General features: G+C 41.0%; 1 protein-coding gene across 1 annotated transcript in view; it reads left to right on the top strand.

Annotated features, from left to right (window-relative positions):
* Nucleotides 1-23144, top strand: part of HECTD4 (HECT domain E3 ubiquitin protein ligase 4) — a 155387-nt gene that overhangs the window by 70236 nt on the left and 62007 nt on the right. The window contains 18 exon segments of the mRNA XM_023762698.1: nt 1622-1746; nt 4034-4187; nt 4685-4785; nt 6703-6901; nt 9013-9132; nt 10252-10356; nt 11477-11640; nt 12100-12333; nt 13286-13478; nt 13656-13760; nt 14481-14569; nt 14935-15110; nt 16855-16990; nt 17108-17249; nt 17349-17515; nt 19624-19770; nt 20447-20631; nt 22099-22252. Of these exon segments, the coding sequence (XP_023618466.1) occupies nt 1622-1746; nt 4034-4187; nt 4685-4785; nt 6703-6901; nt 9013-9132; nt 10252-10356; nt 11477-11640; nt 12100-12333; nt 13286-13478; nt 13656-13760; nt 14481-14569; nt 14935-15110; nt 16855-16990; nt 17108-17249; nt 17349-17515; nt 19624-19770; nt 20447-20631; nt 22099-22252 (2696 nt within the window).

The raw sequence follows: 23144 nt of genomic DNA, 5'->3' as shown, positions 1-23144 counted from the left end.
AAGTTTTATTTATATATATATAGAAATATAAGTAAATCCAGGGGCATAACATTTTAAACAACTTTGACATTTTGGCCGGTTTATTATTTTCTCTTTTATTCAAATAACTTTAAATAGATGATAATTTTCTCACTATCTTCATATTGAATAATTTCGAACCTTATATAGTTTGTTTCATTTTCAGTAATTATTTTTAAGTTAGCTTCTGTGTAAATTCAATAATTTGTTTGCACGTGGCAATTTATAGCAGTCCAACAATTTTTAATAGCGTTGTTAAAATTTTGACAGATGCTCAAGGCTGTATTTGCATTGTTCTTCAGAATTTCATCTTTGTGGGACAATTAGAGAAATCAGTAAAAAATTGCTTCTTCCCTAAAGTGTTGACCAAACACACTGAAAAATTAACCAAGGAAGCCATAGTTAAAGATAAAATTCATTACACTTTGCCCTTTTCTTACTCCTTGATGTATATGTACTATGTAAATCATACACATGCTAGTTCATATTTATGAGTTTATCTCATTATATAATCAGTTTTTAAATAGGCAGAAATGCATGAATAAATCATTTAACTTGCTGATACTATTCATTACCTTCTCTTGCCTTAGTTTCCTAATCAGTAGAAAAGGACAATAACATCTCTGTTGTAAGGTTGCTGTGAGCATTAGAGACGAGACATGTAAAATACCTGGCACTGTGCTACCGCCAGGTGTGCAGTCAGCAGATGACGGCTCAGATGGTCAGTACCACTTAAACGGCGCTTTATCTCGTCTGGTCAGTTCAGAATTCTCTTTCTCTTAATAACACCAAAAAAGAAAGAAAAAGACCCCACAAAATTCCAACAATGAAAACCAGTGTTTTCTATTTGAAAGGCTAAATTTTATAAATTCTTAACCCATGGAAAGAAATAATCTTGGTAAAGGCAGAATAGACTGGGTTGTTTAGTATTTCTGGGAAAAATAAAAAACACAGATTTCATCTAATGGGTTAGTTTGGTTATATTTTTTTAATAGAAAATAATTGTAAACTAAACATTCCTATGACCTTAATTAGTGTTTCTTACATTATTTAGTGTTTGTACCCCCATGAACTCTCTAATAATTATTTTTAATGTTTAATAGCCTGATACTTTAATTTTTAGCTCAAGTGTAATGGTTTAAAACATTAAGTGAAAAGGTCACTTGTACTGTTTCAGAATGTTGTGTTTTTGTCTCATTTTACTCACCGCCTCTACATGCGCCTTTTACTGTTCTGTTTTTCTCTTTAGCTATCCTCACACTACCCAAGGCACTCTTCCACGGGACACTTTCTGGGCTGGCCACCGGGAGCTCCCTTGTGCTGGAGGGGATGGGAGAAATGCCTTTCTCCTGGGGACTCGCGTGCCCCCGCCCCCCCTTCCCCCCCCCGGAAATACTGCCTATTTCTGTCAGCACTCCTGACCTTAGCCTTCCTAATCAAATTGCCACTTCCCATCCTAGCGGAACTTACTGCTTTGGGCTTATTCTGGCCACCTCATTATTTAATTTGGAAATGCATCATAAAATATGTCATTTCATGTTGTCATTGTGAGTGCATGTTCATCACAAAGCTTAAAAATAACACTATGGTATTTTCTACCTAGGAGCTCAAGGTCAGTATTCTGGCTCTTGCCACCCAGATCCTGACTGGATGTGATGAAGTGTTGGAAATGCTACAGCAGGTCACAACCGCCCTCATAAATAGTGACATACCTGACCGTGAGCAGAGGTGAGGAAAAGGATTGTGAACGGTGACCTGCTGCCCTTCAGGAAGAATAGCTTGCTTATGAAAGTGAAATCTTTTATCAGATATTCAGTTAGTATACAGGGTTTTTGTGAGAATAAGTTGAAAGGGCAGGTGTTTCAAAGCCAAGTGCAAAAGAACTCTTTAATGGTAAAGAGTTCGATTCCGGTCAAGGGCACACTGCCCAGGTTGTGGGCTCGATCCCCAGTTGGGTGGGTGCAGGAGGCAGCTAATCAGTGATTCTCTTTCATCATTGATGTTTCTATTTCTCCCTCCCTCTCCCTTCCTCTCTGAACTCAATAAAAAAATATATATATATATATATTTTTTTTAAAAAGAGGCATTTGCAAATTCTTAAAAAAAGAAAAGAATGTGTCTAGGTAATCATTTCACAATATACAGATATGTCAAGTCATTACATTGTTCACTTTAAATTCATACAATTTTATGTGTCAATTAGATCTCAGTGATGGTGCTTATAGGTATGATTGGGCTAACAGTCATGAACTGAGGGTAGCAAGGCTGTGGGGGCAGCATCGTCTCTGACCTTCGGGTCTTGTACCTTCATTAGTCCCGAGCTCAGCACCATGTGCACTTAGTTTCTCCTGATAAGTACCTTAGGGAGGTAGCAGTGACTTAGTGATGCCGACAATTAACTGCTATGCAAAGGATAACACTGACATGACATCTCAGATTTTACTGTAATTTTACTGCTCCAGACAGAGGAGTGACCTATATATAGGATGAACGTCTCATTCCCAGGAATAAAGCCTTTTCTCAGTCCTCCCCATTAAAATTTCTGCTGTGGTTTGCTGTTAAAGATAACTTACATACCATGCGTGTTGATGGCTTTAACGTTAGAGATGCTGCTCTAGAACAAGCCTGCAGTGTAACGTTTCCTGCAGGCTCCCGTCTGTCCCCACGCCCCTGTTTCTGAGCCTCTCCCAGGGAGTAGGTGGGCAGGTTGGAACTGAGAACGGAGTTGCATTTGGGCTTGTTAAGGCAGGTGAGGTCCACTGTTGGCAAGTGGTACAGATCTGCCTGGGAGGAGATACAGTCTGAGAGCCTAGGAGACCTGAGCTCTGTTTCTGGTTCCAATCCCAATATCCTAAGTAGTCTTAGAGAACTTACCTAACCCACATCTTTCTTTGGGTAAGTCACATATCTTAATTCTTCTAGCAGAAGATTAGGATGTTAAGAATATGACTAGGTGCCCTAGCTGGTTTGGCTCAGTGGATAGAGCATTGCCCAGCAGACTGAAGGGTCCCAGGTTTGATTCCGGTCAAGGGCACATTGCCCAGGTTGCAGGCTCGATCCCAGTTGGGGGTGTGCAGGAGAATCAGTGATTCTCTCTCATCATTGATATTTCTGTTTCTCTCTCCCTCTCCCTTCCTCTCTGAACTCAATAAAAATATTTTTTTTAAAAAAAGAGGCATTGCAAATTCTTTAAAAATAAAAAAGACTGTGCCTAGGTAATTATTTAACAATATACAGATATATCAAGTCATTACATTGTTCACTTTAAATTTATACAATTTTATATGTCAATTAGATCTCAATAAAATGGGGTGGTGTGATTTTAAAGTCAAATGAAAAATCTGCCTGCCTCTGTACCCCACACGAGCCAGTTTCTCTAGGCAAAAGTGGGGATTACTTCTGTGGGCAGGTGAACTGGTGGTGTAGCCACTCATTTTCTTGCTGTCAGAGACTCAGGGCAGCCCCAGAGCCAAGGGAGCTCTGCAGATGGTAGCTACCTAGAATAGCCATTTGCCTACCTAAAAGACCCATTTATTTCTTTTTAAAAAATATATTTTATTGATTTTTTACAGAGAGGAAGAGAGAGGGACAGAGAGTTAGAAACATTGATCAGCTGCCTCCTGCACACCCCCTACTGGGGATGTGCCCACAACCAAGGTACATGCCCTTGACGGGAACGGAACCCGGGACCCTTGAGTCTGCAGGCCCACGCTCCATCCATTGAGCCAAACAGGTCAGGGCTAGAAGACCCATTTATAAAGCGCTTTAGAGGTGCTATGAAATTCACCATGTAAACATTTTTTGTGTGTGCAAAATCATAGGCTGAAGAGGAAATCTATTGAGATTTCTGTTTCCTCTCTTAGTAGTAGAAGATGGGAAATTTGTGGATTAAATTGCTGTCAACTATAAGTGCTTCACTAATTCAAGAGAATTTGTCAGATAAAGATGATGTCAGTTGCTTTTTCACATGCTGGGGGATTACATAAGCAGTGTGTTTTCTTGACATTTTTTGTAGGTTAAAAGGCTTGGAACAAGTTACTAAAGCTACCATGCTTGGTCACCTTCTTCCAGTGCTACTGACTTCCCTGATGCATCCAAATTTGCAGACTCTGATCATGGCCGACGCCCTGATGCCTCAGCTAGTGCAGCTGGTACTCTATACCAGTCAGGTACGATCCTTGGTGTGCCCGCGTGCACTGCTCTGCAGCCATGTGCATTCGCTGAAGGCAGAATAAATATAACCATGTCTCTCAGAAGCCAAGGGAACTAACAATGGAATGAAGAAAAACATCGTGTCTTAAAAGTAAACTGAAACATTAAAGGAAAACATTTTATTTGTTTGACTAAATTATTTACTGCAATCTTTTAGCAAATACTAATTGCTGGTCAGCTATAAAAGTGCTAATCTACAATGCTACTGAGATCCTGCCATGATATTTCCTCTTCTGAGTTCTTGGTGGCTATCGGTAACCAATATAAATATGTTCCATTCCAGCATTGATTAAAATGATGTTAAATGGTCTAAGTAGCAAAGCATTTTTTAGTGAAAGAGGGCAGACTAGGATTGCAAAAAGATGATTTAAGTGATAATTCTAAGTTTGGCTCTGGTACCATCCAGATAACTGACGTAAGCACTTTAAGACATGATGATGGTTTTGTGTTTCAGACGGCTTTGCTGCTTAAAACCCAGTGTCCAGTTTTTGCCGAGGTGGGCTGTTCCCCATGTGGTGCATCAGACCAGAAGGGCAGGCTGTTCCCTGATGAGAGGTGAGCGATGCTGCTTCCTCGCAGGAACCCCTGCCTTGTTTTCTTCTGGTGAAAGCCTAGTGCTTCTTTTACAACAGTGATTTTTAGCAAGGATCATCTAACCGAAAAAAGAAAGAGAATTCAGGGACAAAATTTTACGGATAATTATAGAATTGCTTTGTAGTCTTATAGGAGCAGGTTAGAATAAATTTCTCCACTGATCAAGAGATTAGTTCAGAATTGACAAATTGTCAAATATTAATGATGAGGATGTAAAACATTATGACTTTGGCAAACAGTTGACAGTTTCTTAAAAAGTTAAACTTATATGACCCAGCTATTTCACTTCTAGAGAAAAGAAAGCATAGATTCTGACAAAGGCTTGTATTGAAGCAAGAAACACCCCAAATGTCCATCAACAAGTGAGGGGATATATACACACATTGGTATAAGCATACAATGAAATCCTACTCAGCAATAAAAAGGAATGAACTATAGATATATTCAACAACATGGATGAATCTTAGACTACTTATGCTGAATGAAAGAAGCCAAACCCCCACAAAAGGTATCCTATATAATAAAAGGCTAATATGCAAATCGACCGAACGGTGGAAGGATCAGTCGCTATGACACGCACTGACCACCAGGGGTTAGTGCAGAAGCTCAATGCAGGAGCTGCCCCCTGGTGGTCAGTGCGCTCCCACAGGTGGAGTGCCACTCAGCCAGAAGCTGGGCTTATGGCTGGTGAGCGTAGTGGTGGTGGCGGGAGCCTCTCCCACCTCCGCGGCAGTCGGACATCCCCCAAGGGCTCCCAGACTGCGAGAGGGCATAGGTCAGGCTGAGGAACACCCCCCCCCCCCCACTCAGCCGCTGAGTGCACGAATTTCATGCACCGGGCCTCTGGTATACTATATAGTTCTATTTATATAAAACTCTGAAAAATGCAAGCTAATTTCTAGTGACAGAAAGCAAAATGGTCTGGATTATCAAGAAGAAGGAGGAAATTTCACAGGTGTATCCATGTGTCCAAACTTACCAAGTTGTACACTTTAAATAAGTGCAATTTGTTATATGTTAATTACATCTCACTAAAGTTGTCTTTAAAAGCATTGATCAGAAAGGAGGGACTTCTGGGTTTCTCTAGAGCAGTATGCTATCCAAGTGAGCTTTGTGCAGTAATGAAAATGTGTATTTTTGTTGTCTAGTATTGTTGGCAACAGCCACATGCTGTTATCGAGTATTTGAAGTGTAACTAATGTGACCAGAAATTCAATTTTAAATTGTATTTAATTTAGATTCAATTTAAGTAGCCATATTTTGACTAAGTAACTACCATATTGGATAGCACAGAGCTGAAAGAGAAGAATTCCACAGCAGCTAAGTGCAGGATTGGGAGTTTGTATCCCACAACCGGGGGCTGTGACGTCCTTGAGAGTTCAATTATCATAGATAAGAGGAACTTTGAAGGTACTTTTCTGTAGTAAAAATTACAGTATAAAGTACTTGCATAGACTTATGGAGTTTTCAGCAATTGATGTTCAGATATCAACAAAAGGAACCTTTATAGGATGCTGATCATGTGGGATTTGGAAACTGGCCAATTTAAACGCTTACAGTATCTTCTTTTTTTTTTTTTCTGAGTAACTTTAAATGAGAGTTGGCGAGGTCTCCTCTTGGGTATGATTTGGACTTCCGCCTTGAAAAAAGAGATGGAAATGCAAATATATTGTATAACAACAATAAAAGAAAAGAACCTTATATGTAGGATTTTTTTAAATGTTTCTGACCGCCACTGATATCAAGCATCCAAAAGCCACAATGTTGTCATACTGCATGCTGTGGAAAATTAAAGTGACATTTCTTAACCTATTCTATTTCACTATGTTAATTTTCTTCTAAAGAGAAACTAGTCATGTTCTCTTTGTCTGGTTGTAGGATGCTGGAAGAGAAGGAAGAGCCAGGCTTTCTCACTGGTTTAAAGATTCCTGCTCCATGGGCTGCTGGCAAGACTGTGGAAACAGTCCATCCTGTCAGAGACAACTATAAATTTAAAGAGACTGTCCACATCCCAGGAGCCCGCTGCCTGTATCTTAGATTCGATAGCAGATGCTCTTCACAATATGACTATGACAAAGTAAGCAAGAACCGCTTTAGAATTGGTTCCACCGCTAATAAGCTGATTATCTTTATATGCTTCTTATTTTCCTTTGCTGCTTGTCATCATTCTTGACGTATTTCTGTCTGCAGATATCTCTTAGGAGAACTTCCCTAAGATAATGCCTTGAAGGTAGTGATTGGAAGAGTCAAAAAGCCAGCACCTCTGGGGTCTAAGAAGTGTTTTAATGACATGTTGAAAGTGGGCTTTTGTAAGCTTTCAAAGTTTAGATCCGAGTCAAAGGAAATTTTTCTTTTTGTTCTGCTTACTTCCTGTCTCCCTCTGTGCTTGGAATTCCTGTAGATGTGTGTCCATTCATCTAGAAGCCCAATTCTTGGGGCTTCTCATGTATCTTTTGGGGAGAAGGTGTCCTTTTAGAAGGGTTAAAGGTGTGTTAGGGCTTATCTTTGTTTAGGTTATTCTTTGCCATTGTCTCAGGAGACTACACCTCCACATACTTGGAGGAGGTGTAGTTTCCAACCTGGTGGCCAAACCAAATTATAAGTAAAAGGAAGTGTTTAGGGCTTGAGATGTTTTCTTGTTTATAATTGTTACATTATAAACCATTATGCTGAACTTATGAGGAAAGGCTAATGAAATCGTGATATGTAACATATAAAAGAACAACTGAAGGATTATCTAATAGCTTTGTACTTACACAGGACTATTTTTATGTAGATTGTTAGCTGTCTGTTATATCTCTCCTTCCTGAACTTTGTAAGGGCAGTTGGTCTTATATCCCGAGGGATACTTAGGTTAAGAATAAAGGACTTCTTAACTGAATATACAATGAAATAGTAAAACACACTACTGGCAAATTATAGAATCCTCTTCCCTATTATCTTTAGGCTAGTGAAGATTCCCAGATGTCAGGAGGGACTTAAGACTTGCCCCCAAAATCACCATAGCTGCAAACAAGAGAATTTAGAAAATAGTCTTTGGTGGGCCTTTCAAAAAATAGATTTAAAAAAAAAGTGGCATCAGTCTACACCACTTCATAGCCCTTGGTATCAGCTACCCCCATGTTTTAGATTCAAACGATAATGACTATTTAAAATAGAAATGGAAGAGTTGTCATTTTAGTTGGTGTCATTAAGTTTCTCCATTAAAAGCCAGTAATTTGCATCTTCTGATGGATGCTGACCTGCACCTGCACTAGATACTAGTGTTAAATGTGGAGGTACAGGGATGCTCACTACATGGATAGAAGAAACATATACTTTTCCAGTGGTCCCGCTGGTGTCAGGAGGGTACAAAGTCACAAAATGATAAGTGTCCAGGACTAAAAGTGCAGCTTTTAGATCCAAACTGATCTCTCTGATGCAGTCAGAGGCTGTCAGTACATGTTGGAAGACAGGATTTGGTATTCACAGTAGCCAGAGCCTTATTCTTCCTGTGAGAGTATTTGAATGCCACACGACCTCTAAATTCGAAAGGTGGTTAATTGGATATCAGCGAAGAGCCTTTATTGAAGAAAAGCGTTGATACATGAAAACTGACCCAAGAAGCAGCCCGCTTTCTGCCCAAATCTGTGTCATTTTCTTTTTATACCATGAAGCAACATTCTAAGAATATATGGCTTATTTTCAATTTGTTGCATTTTTTAAAATCTCATTCATTGAGGTTTTTGAGTTGTTTTGTTTTTTGCTTTTATTTTGTTGTTGTATGAGATATAACCATCTTTTTACCTGTATTTGCTCACTTTATTAATTTTGGGGAGGACTTAAGGGGGCAAACTGTACCTTTTATTAATGAATTATATGTAGTTATTTAGGATTCAAATAGCTATTTAAAATATATATATATATATGTTAACTGAGTATAACTATTTTAATGTGAAGTGCCCAAGTCAATTAAATTGTGATAATATTTGTTATTCTGTAGCTGCCTTGTAAATACCAATGGTTGATTGCATTCAAACTAATATCAGTTGTACCTTTAAAAAAAAGTCAGGGAATATTAGTTATATTATGACTTCAGTGCCTGGTTATAAATGTATTTTTAAACAAACATTTTCTGCAGCCTTTTTATTTGTAGATGTTGTTTTTGTTTTTCTTTTACAGTCTAACAGTATATTTTCTGTTTTGAAGTTGGTGATATACGCGGGGCCTAACACAAACAGTAGGAAGGTTGCTGAGTATGGAGGCAATACACTGGGATATGGCAGCCGTAGTGTCTTAGGAACTGGTTGGCCGAAAGACTTGGTGAAGGTATGGTATCCAGTCACATTCACTTCATAGAAAAGAAAAATGAACTTATATTCCTCACGGGCCCAAGTATATTAACTAGAATTCCAGAAAACTTTGCCACGGGGGCTTTTTTGAGGTGGGGCTACCTTGCCAGGCCTGTGAAGTCAGTACTTCATTCAAAATGACCCTCCTTTCCCTTGCAGGGCATCAGACCCCTGTCCACTGCAGAGCCTGTCCCACGGGTTACTGCATGGACTGAGGTGGTCACAGCATTTCCTTCCCTGGCCACTAAAAGGACTGCTAGTTCTTCCAGCTCACTTCTTCTCTGAGAAAGGACACCCTTATTGTGGCTGCCCTGGACCCACAGGGCCATTGAAGTTTAAAAATGTTTGCAGATGAATTTGGGCCTTAGGAGCAAAAATGATCCATTCTCAGACTGATAAGATTTGAGCCATGCTCTGTGATCTGGGCCCTTGAAATACAACATACCTACCTAGAACATGATATGAACTGAAAAACCCATTAAGACCCCCAAACCTCTCCCAAGTGTGTTCCCAGAGCCTTTATCTCATATACATTATGTGCCCTCTCTAATTCAGCCACAGACAATGAGTTTCTTCAGAGGGTTAGTCCCGAGCATCCGAAGCCAGATCAGCACAGCACTTTTAGCTGTTCTCTTTTCCTGCCTTTTGATTCTCAAACACTGTGTTGGTTCTACCACCCAGAGCAGGCTCTTCCAGCACTGCCTCTGTGTTCTGCACAACACGGGCCATTTGCTTGCCTTATTGGCACAAGTGAGGTGGTGATGTGAAGAGGGGGGAGGAGGGCAGAAAGAATAGACATTTAAGGTATTTATTAAAATTATGCTTAAGATTTGATTCATCTTTACTCTGATCCTGCTATTGGGCAGTTGTGATCCACTTCACAGATGCCTCGTCCCAAAAGCCACCTGGGCAGGAGAGACACCTGAAAGGTTGATGTCCAAATGAGAGGGGATGGAATTTGAATTTAAAAAGCAAGTGAGGAAAGGAGTGAAGTATTGCTGTGGTCCTTTTGAAAGTAAATCTCTGAAATTCATTGCTCTCTTGAAAACTGTGTGTCTTGTTTTTAAAGTGCATTTTCCCCCCCTTAAATTTTAAGGTGGAAGGAGATACAGTCACCTTCTCCTTTGAAATGAGAAGTGGCCGTGAACACAACACTCCTGACAAAGCCATGTGGGGCTTTGCTTGCACAGTTCGAGCTCAGGTACTTGACTAACCTCTGCTGTGGACATAGTCCTTTCTCCTTTGTGCCTTGATTGCATACATCATATTTGCCTTGGAAGCAGGGCAGAATATGAGTCACTGTTTCATCCATCTCTTCCATTTGAAAGGCGTAGACTACTGGTAGTAAGTGGTGGTTTTATGGAATAAAACTAGCTGTGACCTCAGATCCATTTAGCAGCACAGAGAACCAGGGCCAGGGCTCTGTCTTCGAAGCCGGGAAGAGGTGATCTGCCTCCAGACTCTTTCCATAGGACGAAGAAAGCTTAGACACTAAGCGTTTGGACTCTGGGTTTTAAGAGTAGTAGGGTCAGATTATTTTCATCCTAGTCCCAAAGGCTCTTCTTGCTAGACTAGGTCTGTCTCTGATTAATTATTTGTGTTATACTCTGTGTACAGGTTTTATCTACTCTTTTTAGCAGTGCATAATAGTTATTCCCCACCTCCCTCTGACCCCGAAATCTATGTAAATAAATTATTTTCCCACCTAAAAAAAACAGGAGAGGGACGAGTAGGAGTTTACTAGCCCCTCAAGGTGCCTGATTTGTACAGTGTGTTTTAGATTGGGGATCACTTAAGGTTAAGCAAGCTAAGACTCTTTGGAGTGGAATTCTCTGCTAGAACGTAAGCGCTGAGAGAGCAGGCATCTTTATTTTGTTCTCTGCTGTATCTCAAGCTCCTAGAGCAATGGCTGGTACACAGGAGGTACTCAATAAATATTTATTGAATGAATCCTCTGTCATCATTGACAACATCTTGGTTTGAGCACAGGATGGAGGTGACAAAACAAAATAGTGACTTATACCCAGGTAGGCACAGCAGAGGAGTTACCCAAACACTCATGCATGGATCTGTGCTGTTTCTAATATGGAGTCTTATTGGCTCTTCTCTCTCCAGAACTGTGTTGAGACTTCACTCTGTGGTCATTCCAGTGCCACCATCTCTCTGCTCATGGTTGGGTGCTGTCCCTGTGTCCCATAGCAATGGTACTTGATGCTGCTCTGTGAGCCCTCTGGTTGGGGACAGTGCAGTGTGGTGAGTGCAGGTGGAAGGGCTCTGCCATGTGCACTGACCAGTGTGGTTTGCCCCTGTCTGCATTGTAGGAGTCTTCGGAGGATGTGTCAGGAGGCTTGCCCTTTCTGGTAGACCTGGCTTTAGGTCTGTCTGTGTTAGCTTGTTCCATGTTAAGAATCCTGTACAATGGACCAGAAATTACCAAAGAAGAAGAAGCCTGTCAGGAGCTATTGCGGTCCAAACTTTTACAAAGGTAACAAAAGGCTCAAATGGGGCTGGTTTTGCTCACAAAGGACAAATGACTTGATGTGGAAAACGACTTTTAGTGTTTCCCAGATGATCGTGCCTACTGCCTGACAATCCTGTGGGTGTCATTGTGTAATTAAATTAAAGGATCCCCAAAAGGATGGGTAGATGGATGATAAAGCAAATAGGGCAAAATATTTATTTGAGAATCTAGGCGATGGGTATATGGCTGATAACCATGTAATTCTTTCAGTTTTTAAAATGTTTTAAAGTTTTCATAATGAAATGTTGTGAAGGAGGTAGATTTCCAAAGATGTGGTTTTGTATAATATGCTCATTTTCTTTAGAGCATATTTAAGTAGTGAATAAATACATAATGTGATCCTTCATGTTTTATTTGTCTGCAAACTTTAAGTAGCTTTCCAGATGGAAGAGGAAGTGCAGAACCTCTTTTCTGTCTGTTCAGGTGCCAGTGGCAGGTGGAAGCCAATGGCGTGATCTCCCCTGCCCTTACTCCAAGCCCGTCTCCATTGCCTCTGACCATTGAGGAAGACAGAGAATTCACCTACCCCTCTGACGTCCTCGTGCCTCCAGTTGGAAGCTACTTTGACCTGCCCCGGATCAGGCTGCCTCCAGGAATCATGATAAAGCTCAGGGAAATTTCTGGGCGTGCTAGACCTCAATTTAGACCAAGCATAAAGTATGTTTCTGTATAGCATTTCATTTTTCCAATGAAAAACATGTTTAAATAGTTGAAGGGGGGTAACTTTCTTATAGTCTAGCAAATGAACCTTTAATTTAATGTTTATTTAATGATTGTTAACCAAGTATCCCAGGTGGTATTCTGCTGTGGGCTTGTAAGTCAGCAGTTAGCATCACCTGGGAACTTGTTAGTTCTTGGGCCCCATTTCACACCTGCTGAACCAGGACCTCTGAGGATGGGGCCCAATAATCTGTTTTCACAATTTTTCCATATGATTCTGATGCATGCTACAGTTTGACAAGTTCTAGGTTTTTCTCAGGTGGATTTATCTTCTACTTTCATTTCCATAGAGTCAAGTGGTGTTTCTTTGTTTTTGATGCCTAGAGAGATGGTGAGGGAGGGGTCTTTATTCTAGAAGTCTTGCAGTTACAGATGTCTTCATGGTATTCTTGTTTAAAGTGAACCCTATTTTGCAAGCCTCTGCTCTGCCTAATGAGGCAAGATTGCCTATTTCAGAGAAAAATATAAAGAATAGATGACATTTAAAATGAAAAAAATACAGAAGCACCATTGCTTTCAGCCCAACATCCATACACAGGAAATACTACAAGCCACAAACTGCATAAAATCAATTGGCAGATAAATGGTGCCAAACGTCTTTTTTTGATTCTGACACTTCTTCCAGCTCTAACGTGACTAGAGTTCAAAATGTATGAATCATAGAAAGTGAAGTATCATTCATTTTGATTTTCAGCTTTATCAGCCAACGTTAGTTTTATCAGTTAAATATATTTAATTATTGCCAACTTGATAGGAAAGCCATCATATAATGTTCATGCCTCTTTATTGGAATAGGTGTGGTGAATATTTAATATATTTAAATCAAAGCCTATGTACTGGTAAGTTGAGCACATGACATATCCTTGACCACTTTCCCTTGTAATCACAGAGAGGTAATTCAGCCAGATGTGATGGAGGAGATGGTGGTGTCATGTGTGATTAAGCACCTGAACTTGGTTGATGCACTGCAGTCTCTCATAAACTTCCAGTATCAAGAAGAGCACGCTGAGGAGTATGACTTACTGTGTAAAATTATGGGAGAGACCTTTAAGAAACTCAATGCCATGGAGAGACAACTGCAGGTAAGGGAAAGCTAAACACCAACCTATAGCTGTTGGAAATCCCTTCATTCCTAGACATGTAAGGAAGTTTACAAAGTGACTGAATGTTTATGACGATCAGGACTAGCACTCAGCATCTGTAGGCCGCATGCGTTTCCCGTTTGCACTGACGTTCACGCTGTTTTATTTCAATGGCAGAGTGTTGCGGAATTGGAACAGAAATGGCAGAGTGAGGCAGAGGAAGCCGCGCAGGGGAAGCTGGAGAGCAACACGCCATTCTTCTATGACTATCACTTCAACGAGGTGCGAGTACATGCCGCGTGCACAGAGATAGAATCAGGTCACTTCCTAAAATGTTGCACACCCCAAAATGCACCCATTCTTTAAAAGAGTTAAATAAAATGTATTAGAACAACATGTCAATACAAATAATAAATTACTTCTTAAGTTATTTTTATGGGAATGCACATGTTGACTCCCTTGTTTTAAAAATATATTTTTATTGATTTCAGAGAGGAAGGGAGAGGGAGAGAGAGAGAGAAACATCAGTGATAAAAGAGAATCATTGATTGACTGCCTCCTGCACGGGGCCTCCTACTGGGGATCAAGCCTGCAAAACAAGCATGTGCCCTTGACCGGAATTGAACCCGGGAACCTTCAGTCCGCAGGCTAATGCTCTAGCCACTGAGCCAAACCGACTAGGGATTGTTAAGTTGTTTTTTAACTGATTAATAGTGTTATAAAGAAGCTAGCATCATTATCAAATTTTGCTTTCAAGCCTTAAAAAATCAAATCAATGGCAGAGTTATAAGCACTGAAAAAAAAAATCCTCAGAAAGTGGCCAATACCATTTTTAATCACTGAAGTATCAAGTGATAATTTACAAATGTGCTTCTGGCATAGAAATATGGACCAAAGAGGGTGCTTTTCCCCCTGAAATTTTCTATTCCTTTTAATATGTGCAGAAAAACTCAGTCTTTGCAGATCCCACATACCATCTTTTCTTGATTTTTCCTTCTTTAGAACAAAGTGAAAGAACTAGAACTTTTGTGTTCAATGAAGGAAGTCTCCTTTGATGGAAATGATCTTGAAAACATGGTCCTATCACTGAGGTTAGTGATGTTAATAACTATGCAAAGCTCATTTATTCCCTTGGTGCTCAAAAAATGTGAAGATCTAGTCTCAACAGATATTTTATAAAATAGTGTGTTCTCTCGAAATACTTTAGACTTGTGAATTTTGATTTTAACCTTCAAAAGTTAGCACCATGGCATTTGAAACTGGGCAGAAAGAACTAAAACTGACCACAGTTTTATAGCCCTGCTCCCCTCTGATGGGGAAAAGGGGAGGTGAGCAATATTGATCAGTTGACTTTTGCTTCGTTTCCCGTCTATCTTCTCATATATTTTGTAATGAAAAAAACTTTGGATTTGGTAAACTAGAGAATGACTAAATGCACCTGAGCCTTTCTTTATAGGGAGAAGTTCCTACAAGAAGTGAATTCTCTTATTCAGAAACCCTCGCACCCACTGGCTAAAACGAAGACGTTAGTGAAGAGCTTAATGAACCGAGCCGAACTCTTGCTGCATGTCACCATTGCGGCCCATTCTGGCCTCACCAGAAGCATCTCGGGGACCCCTGCAGAGACTCCGGGTACTGCTCCAAGCCAGCCCTGCACAGGCTCTTTGCACTAGCCGGCTCACAAAATGTGCATCAGCTACTTCTTAAAAAATCACTCTTGTGTACTCTCAGAAAGGAAGAAAAAGGACATTTTAACATTTTTTATTTTGCCTTTTACTTTTTCCAGCCACGAAATGCTTTTCATTGAATTCACGTGGTGTTTTGTGAGGCAGCTGAGCACCGGGGATGCTTCCTCTCCTGCCTCTTCCATTTTTCTTGAGAGCATCCTAAGGAGCCCAATGACATGTATTTTTATAATTTTATGCCCTTTATTTTTAGTTGATGGTTTGCCATTTTCATAGTAACATATATAACTAGGTAGTCAATATTGTGAATCTTTTTTAAAAAATATGTTATTGATTTCAGAGAGGAAGGGAGAGGGAAAGAGAGAGAGAAACATCAATGATGAGAGAGAACCATTGATCGGCTGCCTCTTGCATGCCCCACACTGGGGATCGAGCCAGCAATCCGGGCATGTGCCCTGACCAGGAATTGAATTGTGACCTCCTGGTTCAAAGGTGGATGCTCAACCACTGAGCCATGCTAGCTGGGCAGTATTGTGAATCTTTTAATGCATCATATTTTCCTCTTGAAACTGAGTTTGCATTTCGTGCCCCCCCCCCCCCCCCGCATTTTGTCTTTTAATAATTAGGTGGAATCTTCTAGCATGAATTTCCACTATTAGATTTTTCCCCCTGATCCCATTCTAATTGTTAGCCTGAAAAAGTGTTTCTCAGGGACATTGAGTCTTCTTACTTAAGTGGGATCACAACTTTGGGCATAGTCCAAAATAACAAGTGTTAATTCTTCTCCTGAAAACACAAGTTGAGTAAACATATTCTTAAATGAAAGACTGCATGTAATCCAGCCCATTACCTGGTGGACACTATTCAGCAAGCAAACTCGTTTGCAATCAGCTGATTGCCTAGGGCTCCTCTCACTTAGGAGAGAAGTCTAGGCTGACTCCCAGGTTTCTGACCCTCCCCATAGGCTACGCTCCCTGAGAACATCAGGGGAAGTGTGCCAAGTGTGCGGCGAGATCGCATGCCAGGATGGTCCGCTACATAATGTCCCTGGCCCCGTTAGCCCTGGTTACTTAAAGTTCCCATAGAAAGACAACGACTCACTAAGGCTGGGGGTGCTTTCCAAGCGGCTCTTACATGAAAGTGTTCCTTTATAAAGCAACTGTTTTCCTGGATAGGGTTAAGGAGTGTATCTTATAGGAAGGGGCTGGTCAGATTCTAGCTCAAGTGTGATATTTACTCTTACTATGATCAAAACAGGTGTCGCAAAATGGTAGTAAGTTCGTTAAACAAATCCAGGATTAAAGGGGAACAAAAGCCATCTCTGGGTGAAAAAAAGGGTCTGGATTTACTTGAATTAATAAATTTTTGCTGCCAGAAATCACTTTATTCTCCCTTGCTTTTTAAAATGCTCATCTAAAGTGGACATTGATAGTCTATGAAATTAAATGAATTTTTGAGTCTTTCTTTGGAAACCCAATTTGGTGAAAAGATTTTAGTTTTCCAAGCTAAGATTATTTTTAATCTAATATCTAGGTTTTAAAAATTGGCCTAAAAATATTAGTTGTGCTTTGCTTGCTGGTTTGGTGGTTGAAGTCTCACAGAAAGCGAAGCTATTCGGTAGTTCCAGGTTGCTGCTATCCTTACAAATGGGATAGCAGATATGTGAACCCTTTTATTCCTCTCTGTTCCAGCTTGTAAATCAGCTTCTGAAACAAAGGTGATATCTCATGCTGTGCGGCAGCCTGTTTTTCTTCGTAGCATGTCGGCTCCTTCTGACCTGGAAATGATTGGTAATGAAGATTTGGAATTTACTAGAGCAAATCAGAGGTAAATGGCTAATGGCCAAGGTTGGATTCCCACATGCAGTTGAATGCTTTTCAATTAAAAAAACACACTCCCTGAGGGTCTCTTGTTTTTCTGAGCCAACAGTTTTCTTTTTCGTAGGCGACGCCATGGGACCAGCCACCGGAGCAGCTCCTTTACGCTTCTGCAGTCATTGGCCATCGAGGACAGCAGGGACAAGCCCACCTACAGTGTCCTGCTAGGGCAGCTGTTTGCTTTCATTGGCACCAACCCTGACCAAGCTGTATGTCACATATTGCCGACCATAGATAAATAATACTGAAAAGCACAGGCCTGTGACAGTTAGCCAGAATCAGGCATGCTTCCTTCTCATGCATTTCAGGTGTCCAGCAGCAGCTTCCTTTTGGCTGCACAGACAAGGTGGAGGCGGGGAAACACTCGCAAGCAGGCCCTGGTGCACATGCGCGAACTGTTGACTGCAGCTGTGCGAGTTGGGGGAGTGACGCATCTTGTGGGTCCAGTGACAATGGTTCTTCAGGGAGGACCCAGGTCAGTTGTTTCTGTTGGTTTATACTGTCCTGTCTGGAATGGGCAAAGGAGACCACCACCTTCCAAAGATTATCCTTGGGACCAAATCATAGACTATGGTTTTGCTTATGTTTCCTCCTAAAATATTATATTTTTATTTTTATAAAAGTAGTTAATGATTTTATAAACATTCAGCATATACAGAAAATAAGTCTCTTTACTCACCTTTTCCTCTTAAATTCCACTGTTCATTAACAGCTTGTTGTATCGAGTACACATACATAAATAGCTGTTTAATTCTCTTTGTACACATACGTGTGTATGTGTGTGATTTTTTAAAACTTAATTCCTATTATACAATACATGCCTTACTGTAATCTGAGTTGTTTTGCTTTGTATATCTTGGATCTATCTTTTCATGTCACTACATATGAATCTGCTTTACAGTTTCTAAGAACTTCATGGACCTCCATTGTATGGATGTCTAAATTTTATATTATTTAACTCATCCCCTGCTGATGGACACATCGGTTCATTCTTTCTTCTCTCTCTTCCTTTTCCTCCCTCCCTTCTGTTTGTTCTTCCTTTTTTTCTGTTTTGTTTGTTTTTGCATTAACAATAGGGCTTTAATCAATATCCTTAGACTTGTATTTTTGTATACTTTTATGCTTATTTACTGTATTAATTTCTAAAAACATAATTGTAGATACTAACTTAGAAGAAGGTTTTGTAACTGATTTGTGAGGAATTTTGCATTACCAGTTTCCCACTGTGCTTTAGAGATCTTCAGAGAGAAATAGAAAGGCTTTTCTCTCCCAGTCCTGGGCTGGGACTGCTGGAGGCTGCATGTGCCTCCTGGCAACTCTCTAGGGAATTCTGGCCAACAAGGGAGGGCAGTGGCTGGAGGAAAATGTGTTAACCAGGAGCTCATGTGAATATCTTGAGAAATTTCTGTTAATCAGGGAAGGCTGGTTATTCTTCAGAAGCAAACAACTCCAAAATCTCAGTGGTTTAAGCAAAATTTTAGTTCTTGCTCATGCCCATCACAGGTCCATCTTGGCTCATGGTAATCACAAGGAGCCCAGGAAAGAGAGGAGACCACCATCTCAAAAGCTGTCGGTCCCCTTGTCAGAGCTCTGGTCATTGGCCAGACTAGTCACATGCCCACCCTACCACAGGGGTGCCCAGAAGGCTCAGTGGGTAACACTAACAATACCACAACTTACTTCCAGAATAATTTCTCCATAACATTTCCCTCAATTACTAATGTCACATGTCAAACATTTGAAAAAATGCAAAAAGTCCCGAAGTGTAAAATCACCTGTAAATCTAGTATCTTAAAATAAAACTTAACATTTTAGTGTATTCTGTCTTTATTCTAACCATAGATCTCATCTCCTATAATGTTATTAGTGGTTCTATAGCACTGTATCATGTTGCTGAACCTTTATTAAGCCAACCCCCTATTTTTAAACCTTAGGATTTATTTTTACTATTATAAACAATATTACATTGCATATCTTTGTCAGTATATCTAGATAGTTCCAGTTCTAAACTAATAGCAATTGCTAGCCCAAGTTGTGTTTTTACATTGGGCAAGTCTTACTTCAGTCAGCTAGATTCTCCTTTTCTGCTAATAGAGTGTGAACTTGAAAAGGACACTTAGCTGATCTGGGCCTTGGCTTTCTCATTAGGTACAAGGTACAATCACATTTACAGCATTCATTGCTGCATGGGACACTGTAGGTGTGTCTCAAATAAGTAGTTTTCATTATTAAATACATTTGGGAAATGTTGGGTACCATTTCTTGCTCTTAGATATGCTATGGACTTTAACTTTATAAGGCTCTGAGAAGTCCTGCAGTAGGGAGCCTGCTTAACTTTACCTAACCTAGGATTCCTTGTACTTCTCTTGAGTGTGTGGCATTGTCTTGGAGGCACACTTAGAAATCCTGCCCAACGGTCTCCTGTGGCCCTGCAGTTAGGGAAACACCAGTGATGGCCAAGATCCCTTTAGTTCTAAATTCATTAGACACTCAGGTTTCTCAGAAGAAATCTCTTGCCCTCACGTTCACTGTCACTGTTCTTGACATGGCTCAGGAAGCCTGAGTTTTGGTTTTGTTTCCTAGAATTGAAGAACTAACCTGTGGTGGGATGGTTGAGCAGGTCCAGGAAGCCTTTGGCGAGACCATGACCTCCGTTGTGTCTTTGTGTGCTCGTTACCCTATTGCGTGTGCAAATAGCATTGGACTCTTGTGTACCATACCTTATACCAGGTAAGCAAGGAAATGCTTTTTATTGTATGTAAGTTATACCACATTGTAGTTAATTAAATAAAAATATTTTTAACTTAAAAAATTGGATTTTTTTGCTTTGATTATCCAATGATATCGTGCTGATTAAATGAGCTTGCCTCCTGACTCCTGATGTTACTATGTAAATTCTTTATTGATGACTTCCTACATGATCAAATGTGGCCATTAGAGATTATATTACATTGCGAGAATGAAGAGGTTTGAAGAAAAGAAAAAGGTCCTTAGGAAATTACTTATAATTTTGTCAAAAATTTTTTTCATGTGCGCATCTATTTCCTTTCTTAGTCACTCAGTTAATAGTTTGAAGATGTCAGGCACTCATGAAGTCATTCTTTGAATCCCCTTATGATAAAAACATATAATTTTTTTCTGTTAGAGCAACCTCAAGTTGATGCCATCAGTTTTTACTTTGCTGTTCTGTATGAACAAACCAGAACTTGAAGTTCCTTATTAATGAAGGAGATCCTCATTCTATAAAAACATTTTGTGTTCAGTTATACATGGGAGTATTCTAAGTTGTAAACAAAGACCTATACCGACATGTTTTTTGCCCCTTTGATAACCTGAGTCTTAAGTGAGAGATTCTTGAGGGCTGGTCAGTTATGTTTGTTCTGTATAACCCTTCCACCTGGCCCAGGAGTGAAGAGAAGTGCCTGGTGCGCAGTGGCCTCGTTCAGCTCATGGATCGGCTGTGTAGCCTGAGCAGTCAGACCGAGTCCAGCTCCAGTGAGAAACAAACCAAGAAACAGAAGGTGGCCACCATGGCCTGGGCAGCCTTCCAGGTGCTTGCCAACCGCTGTGTTGAATGGGAAAAAGAAGAAGGTAAGAAGCAGGACTCCTCTCTCTCTCTTCCTCTATCTCTAAAATCAATTAAAAAAAAAAGATACAGTCTAGTGGGGGAAGTTGACCAGTGAACATATAATTACAGGGTAGTCAATGCCATAATCAAGGTGAATACAAAGTGATGTGGGACCATAGAGGTTTCTATAGACCAGCTGTGCTACAGATCAGGCAGAGCTTACCAAAGAAGGTGACATGTCAGTTACTCTTGAAGGGATAATGAAGACTTCCAAGCAGAATAAACAGTGCACATAGACACTGGGATCCAGGAAATCATAGGAAGTTCAGGAAAAGACAAAAAATTGTTGTGGCTTTTCTAAGAAACTAGAGGCCCGGTGCACAAAATTCATGCACTGAAGGGGGGGCGTTCCCTCAGCCCCGCCTGTTCCCTCTCCTCTGACAGTCCGGGAGCTCTTGGGGGATGTCCGACTGATGTCATCCACGAGGAGCGGGCCTAAGCCATGAGTCGGACATCCTTAGTGCTGCCACAGAGGTGGGAGAGGCTCCCGCCACTACCGCTGCGCTCGCCAGCCATGAGCCCGGCTTCTGCTGAGCGGAGTTCCCCCTGTGGGAGCGCACTGACCACCAGGGGGCAGCTCCTGCATTGAGCGTCTGCCCCCTGGTGGTCAGTGTGCATCATAGCAAATGTTCAGTCAATTTGCATTTTAGCCTTTTATTATATAGGATGCTTGGGAGCGGGGATGGGGGAGGCTCTGAAACTACAGTGAAAATGGAGCTCCAAAAAGCTTTTTTATTTCAAGAAGAGGTAGGGTGTGGGTTAAAATTAATGTTTTCATTGCAGTAAAATGGTGATTCTTCCCTGCCAGTCACAGTCTGTTTTATTATGGTTTTTTATGGATTAACTAGAGGCCCAGTGCACGACATTCGTGCACTGGGGGCAGGGGGGGGGGTCCCCTCAGCCCGGCTTGCGCCCCTTTGCAGTCCGGGAGCCCTCGGGGGATGTCTGACTGACATCCTTAGCGCTGCTGTGGAGGCGGGCCGCTGTGCTCGCCAGCCGTCAGCCAGGCTTGTGGCTAAGCGGTGCTCCCCCTGTGGAAGTGCACTGATCACCAGGGGGCAGCTCCTGCATGGAATGTCTGCCCCCTGGTGGTCAGTGCACGTCATAGTGACTGGTCATTCCACCTTTGGTCGATTTGCATATTACCCTTTTATTATAATAAAATATAGGATTATATTCAGTTTTAATTAAGAATAGTGTCTTTTCTCAACATTGAATCATTTTTCAAGTTGCTATTACCTTTTTGTGTGCAGATGTTATCTAATGAGGAGATGCTAATTGGATAGCTAATGAAATACTGAGCAAGTTAAAAAAAATGGGCAAGAGGGGAGGGCTTTAACAGGGAGGCCAAGGAGGAGGACTTGCCAACTTGCAGGCTCACCATGGCTTCTTGGGGTTTCACCAGGCTTTTTCTCTCTTTAACTCTGAAGGTGGCTCCACAGAGGCCGTGCACTCAGGTCTGGCCCGTCAGGTGTCCAGCCTTCTCACTAACCATCTTGCCCGAGCGACTGAGTGCTGTGGCAACCAGGCTGCAGGGAACGATGCTCTCCAGGACGTCCTCAGTCTCCTCAATGATCTCTCGAGGTAGGGCAGGCCCACCGAGCCCTGGGAGCAGGCTGCTTGCCTCTTGAATGATTGGGGTTCCTTTGGTTGCCTTATCTTTTGAACCATGTAAATTACTAGGCTGTTCTGACATACTCCTGCCTCAAGAAAAATAATAGAGAATAAAGTCATTGAAAAATAGTATTTCGTTCCAAAATGTGAGGATTATTTAGATGAATATCCACATCATAAAGTAGTATAGTTTGCTTCAATACTTTGCTGGTAACATCTGCTTGCCTTTCAGGTCTATGCATTTACATTCAATAACCAAAAATCCTTACCCTCATTATAACAAGATTAAGGAATAATCAGTCAGGACCTTTCATTAACTCACTTTCTCATGCTGTGTCTTTTTAAGTTTTATTTATTGACTTTGAGAGAGAGAGAGAAACATTGATTTATTGTTCCACTTATTTATGAATTCAAAGGTTTATTCTTATATGTGCCCTGACGGGAGTTGAACCCGGAACCTTGGCATATCGGGACAATGCTCTAACCAACTTAGCTACCCAGCCAGGGCCTCATGCTGTGTCTTTAAAAGAAGATTTCTGTGGAACTTTAGGACCATCATGTTGAGCCATGAGGCCCACGAGAGCTTGTCCACACAGGCTGCTTGTTGTGTGGCTCCTGCTGGATTCAATGCTTTCTCCTTAGTGACAGCTGTGGCCGATCCCAGACTGGTGAGGCCTGCCCAGCACCGCATGATGGCTCGTGTCTCGAGGTACTCCTTTAAAAGGACTGAAAGATGAACTGTGAGGCTCCTAGGTTAGGTTTCTAAGTCTGGGTGCTCTGTGAGTCATGCCGAACTATAGGATCTCATGTAAGTGAGCATCAGGGATCAGGAAAATATTAAAAAATCTTTCTTTTTAAGTAT

Source organism: Myotis lucifugus, unplaced genomic scaffold, assembly GCF_000147115.1.
Source record: "Myotis lucifugus unplaced genomic scaffold, Myoluc2.0 scaffold_256, whole genome shotgun sequence".
Taxonomy (NCBI): domain Eukaryota; kingdom Metazoa; phylum Chordata; class Mammalia; order Chiroptera; family Vespertilionidae; genus Myotis; species Myotis lucifugus.
The sequence above is the reverse complement of the archived record's forward strand: the minus strand, read 5'-3'. Positions and strand labels throughout refer to the sequence as shown.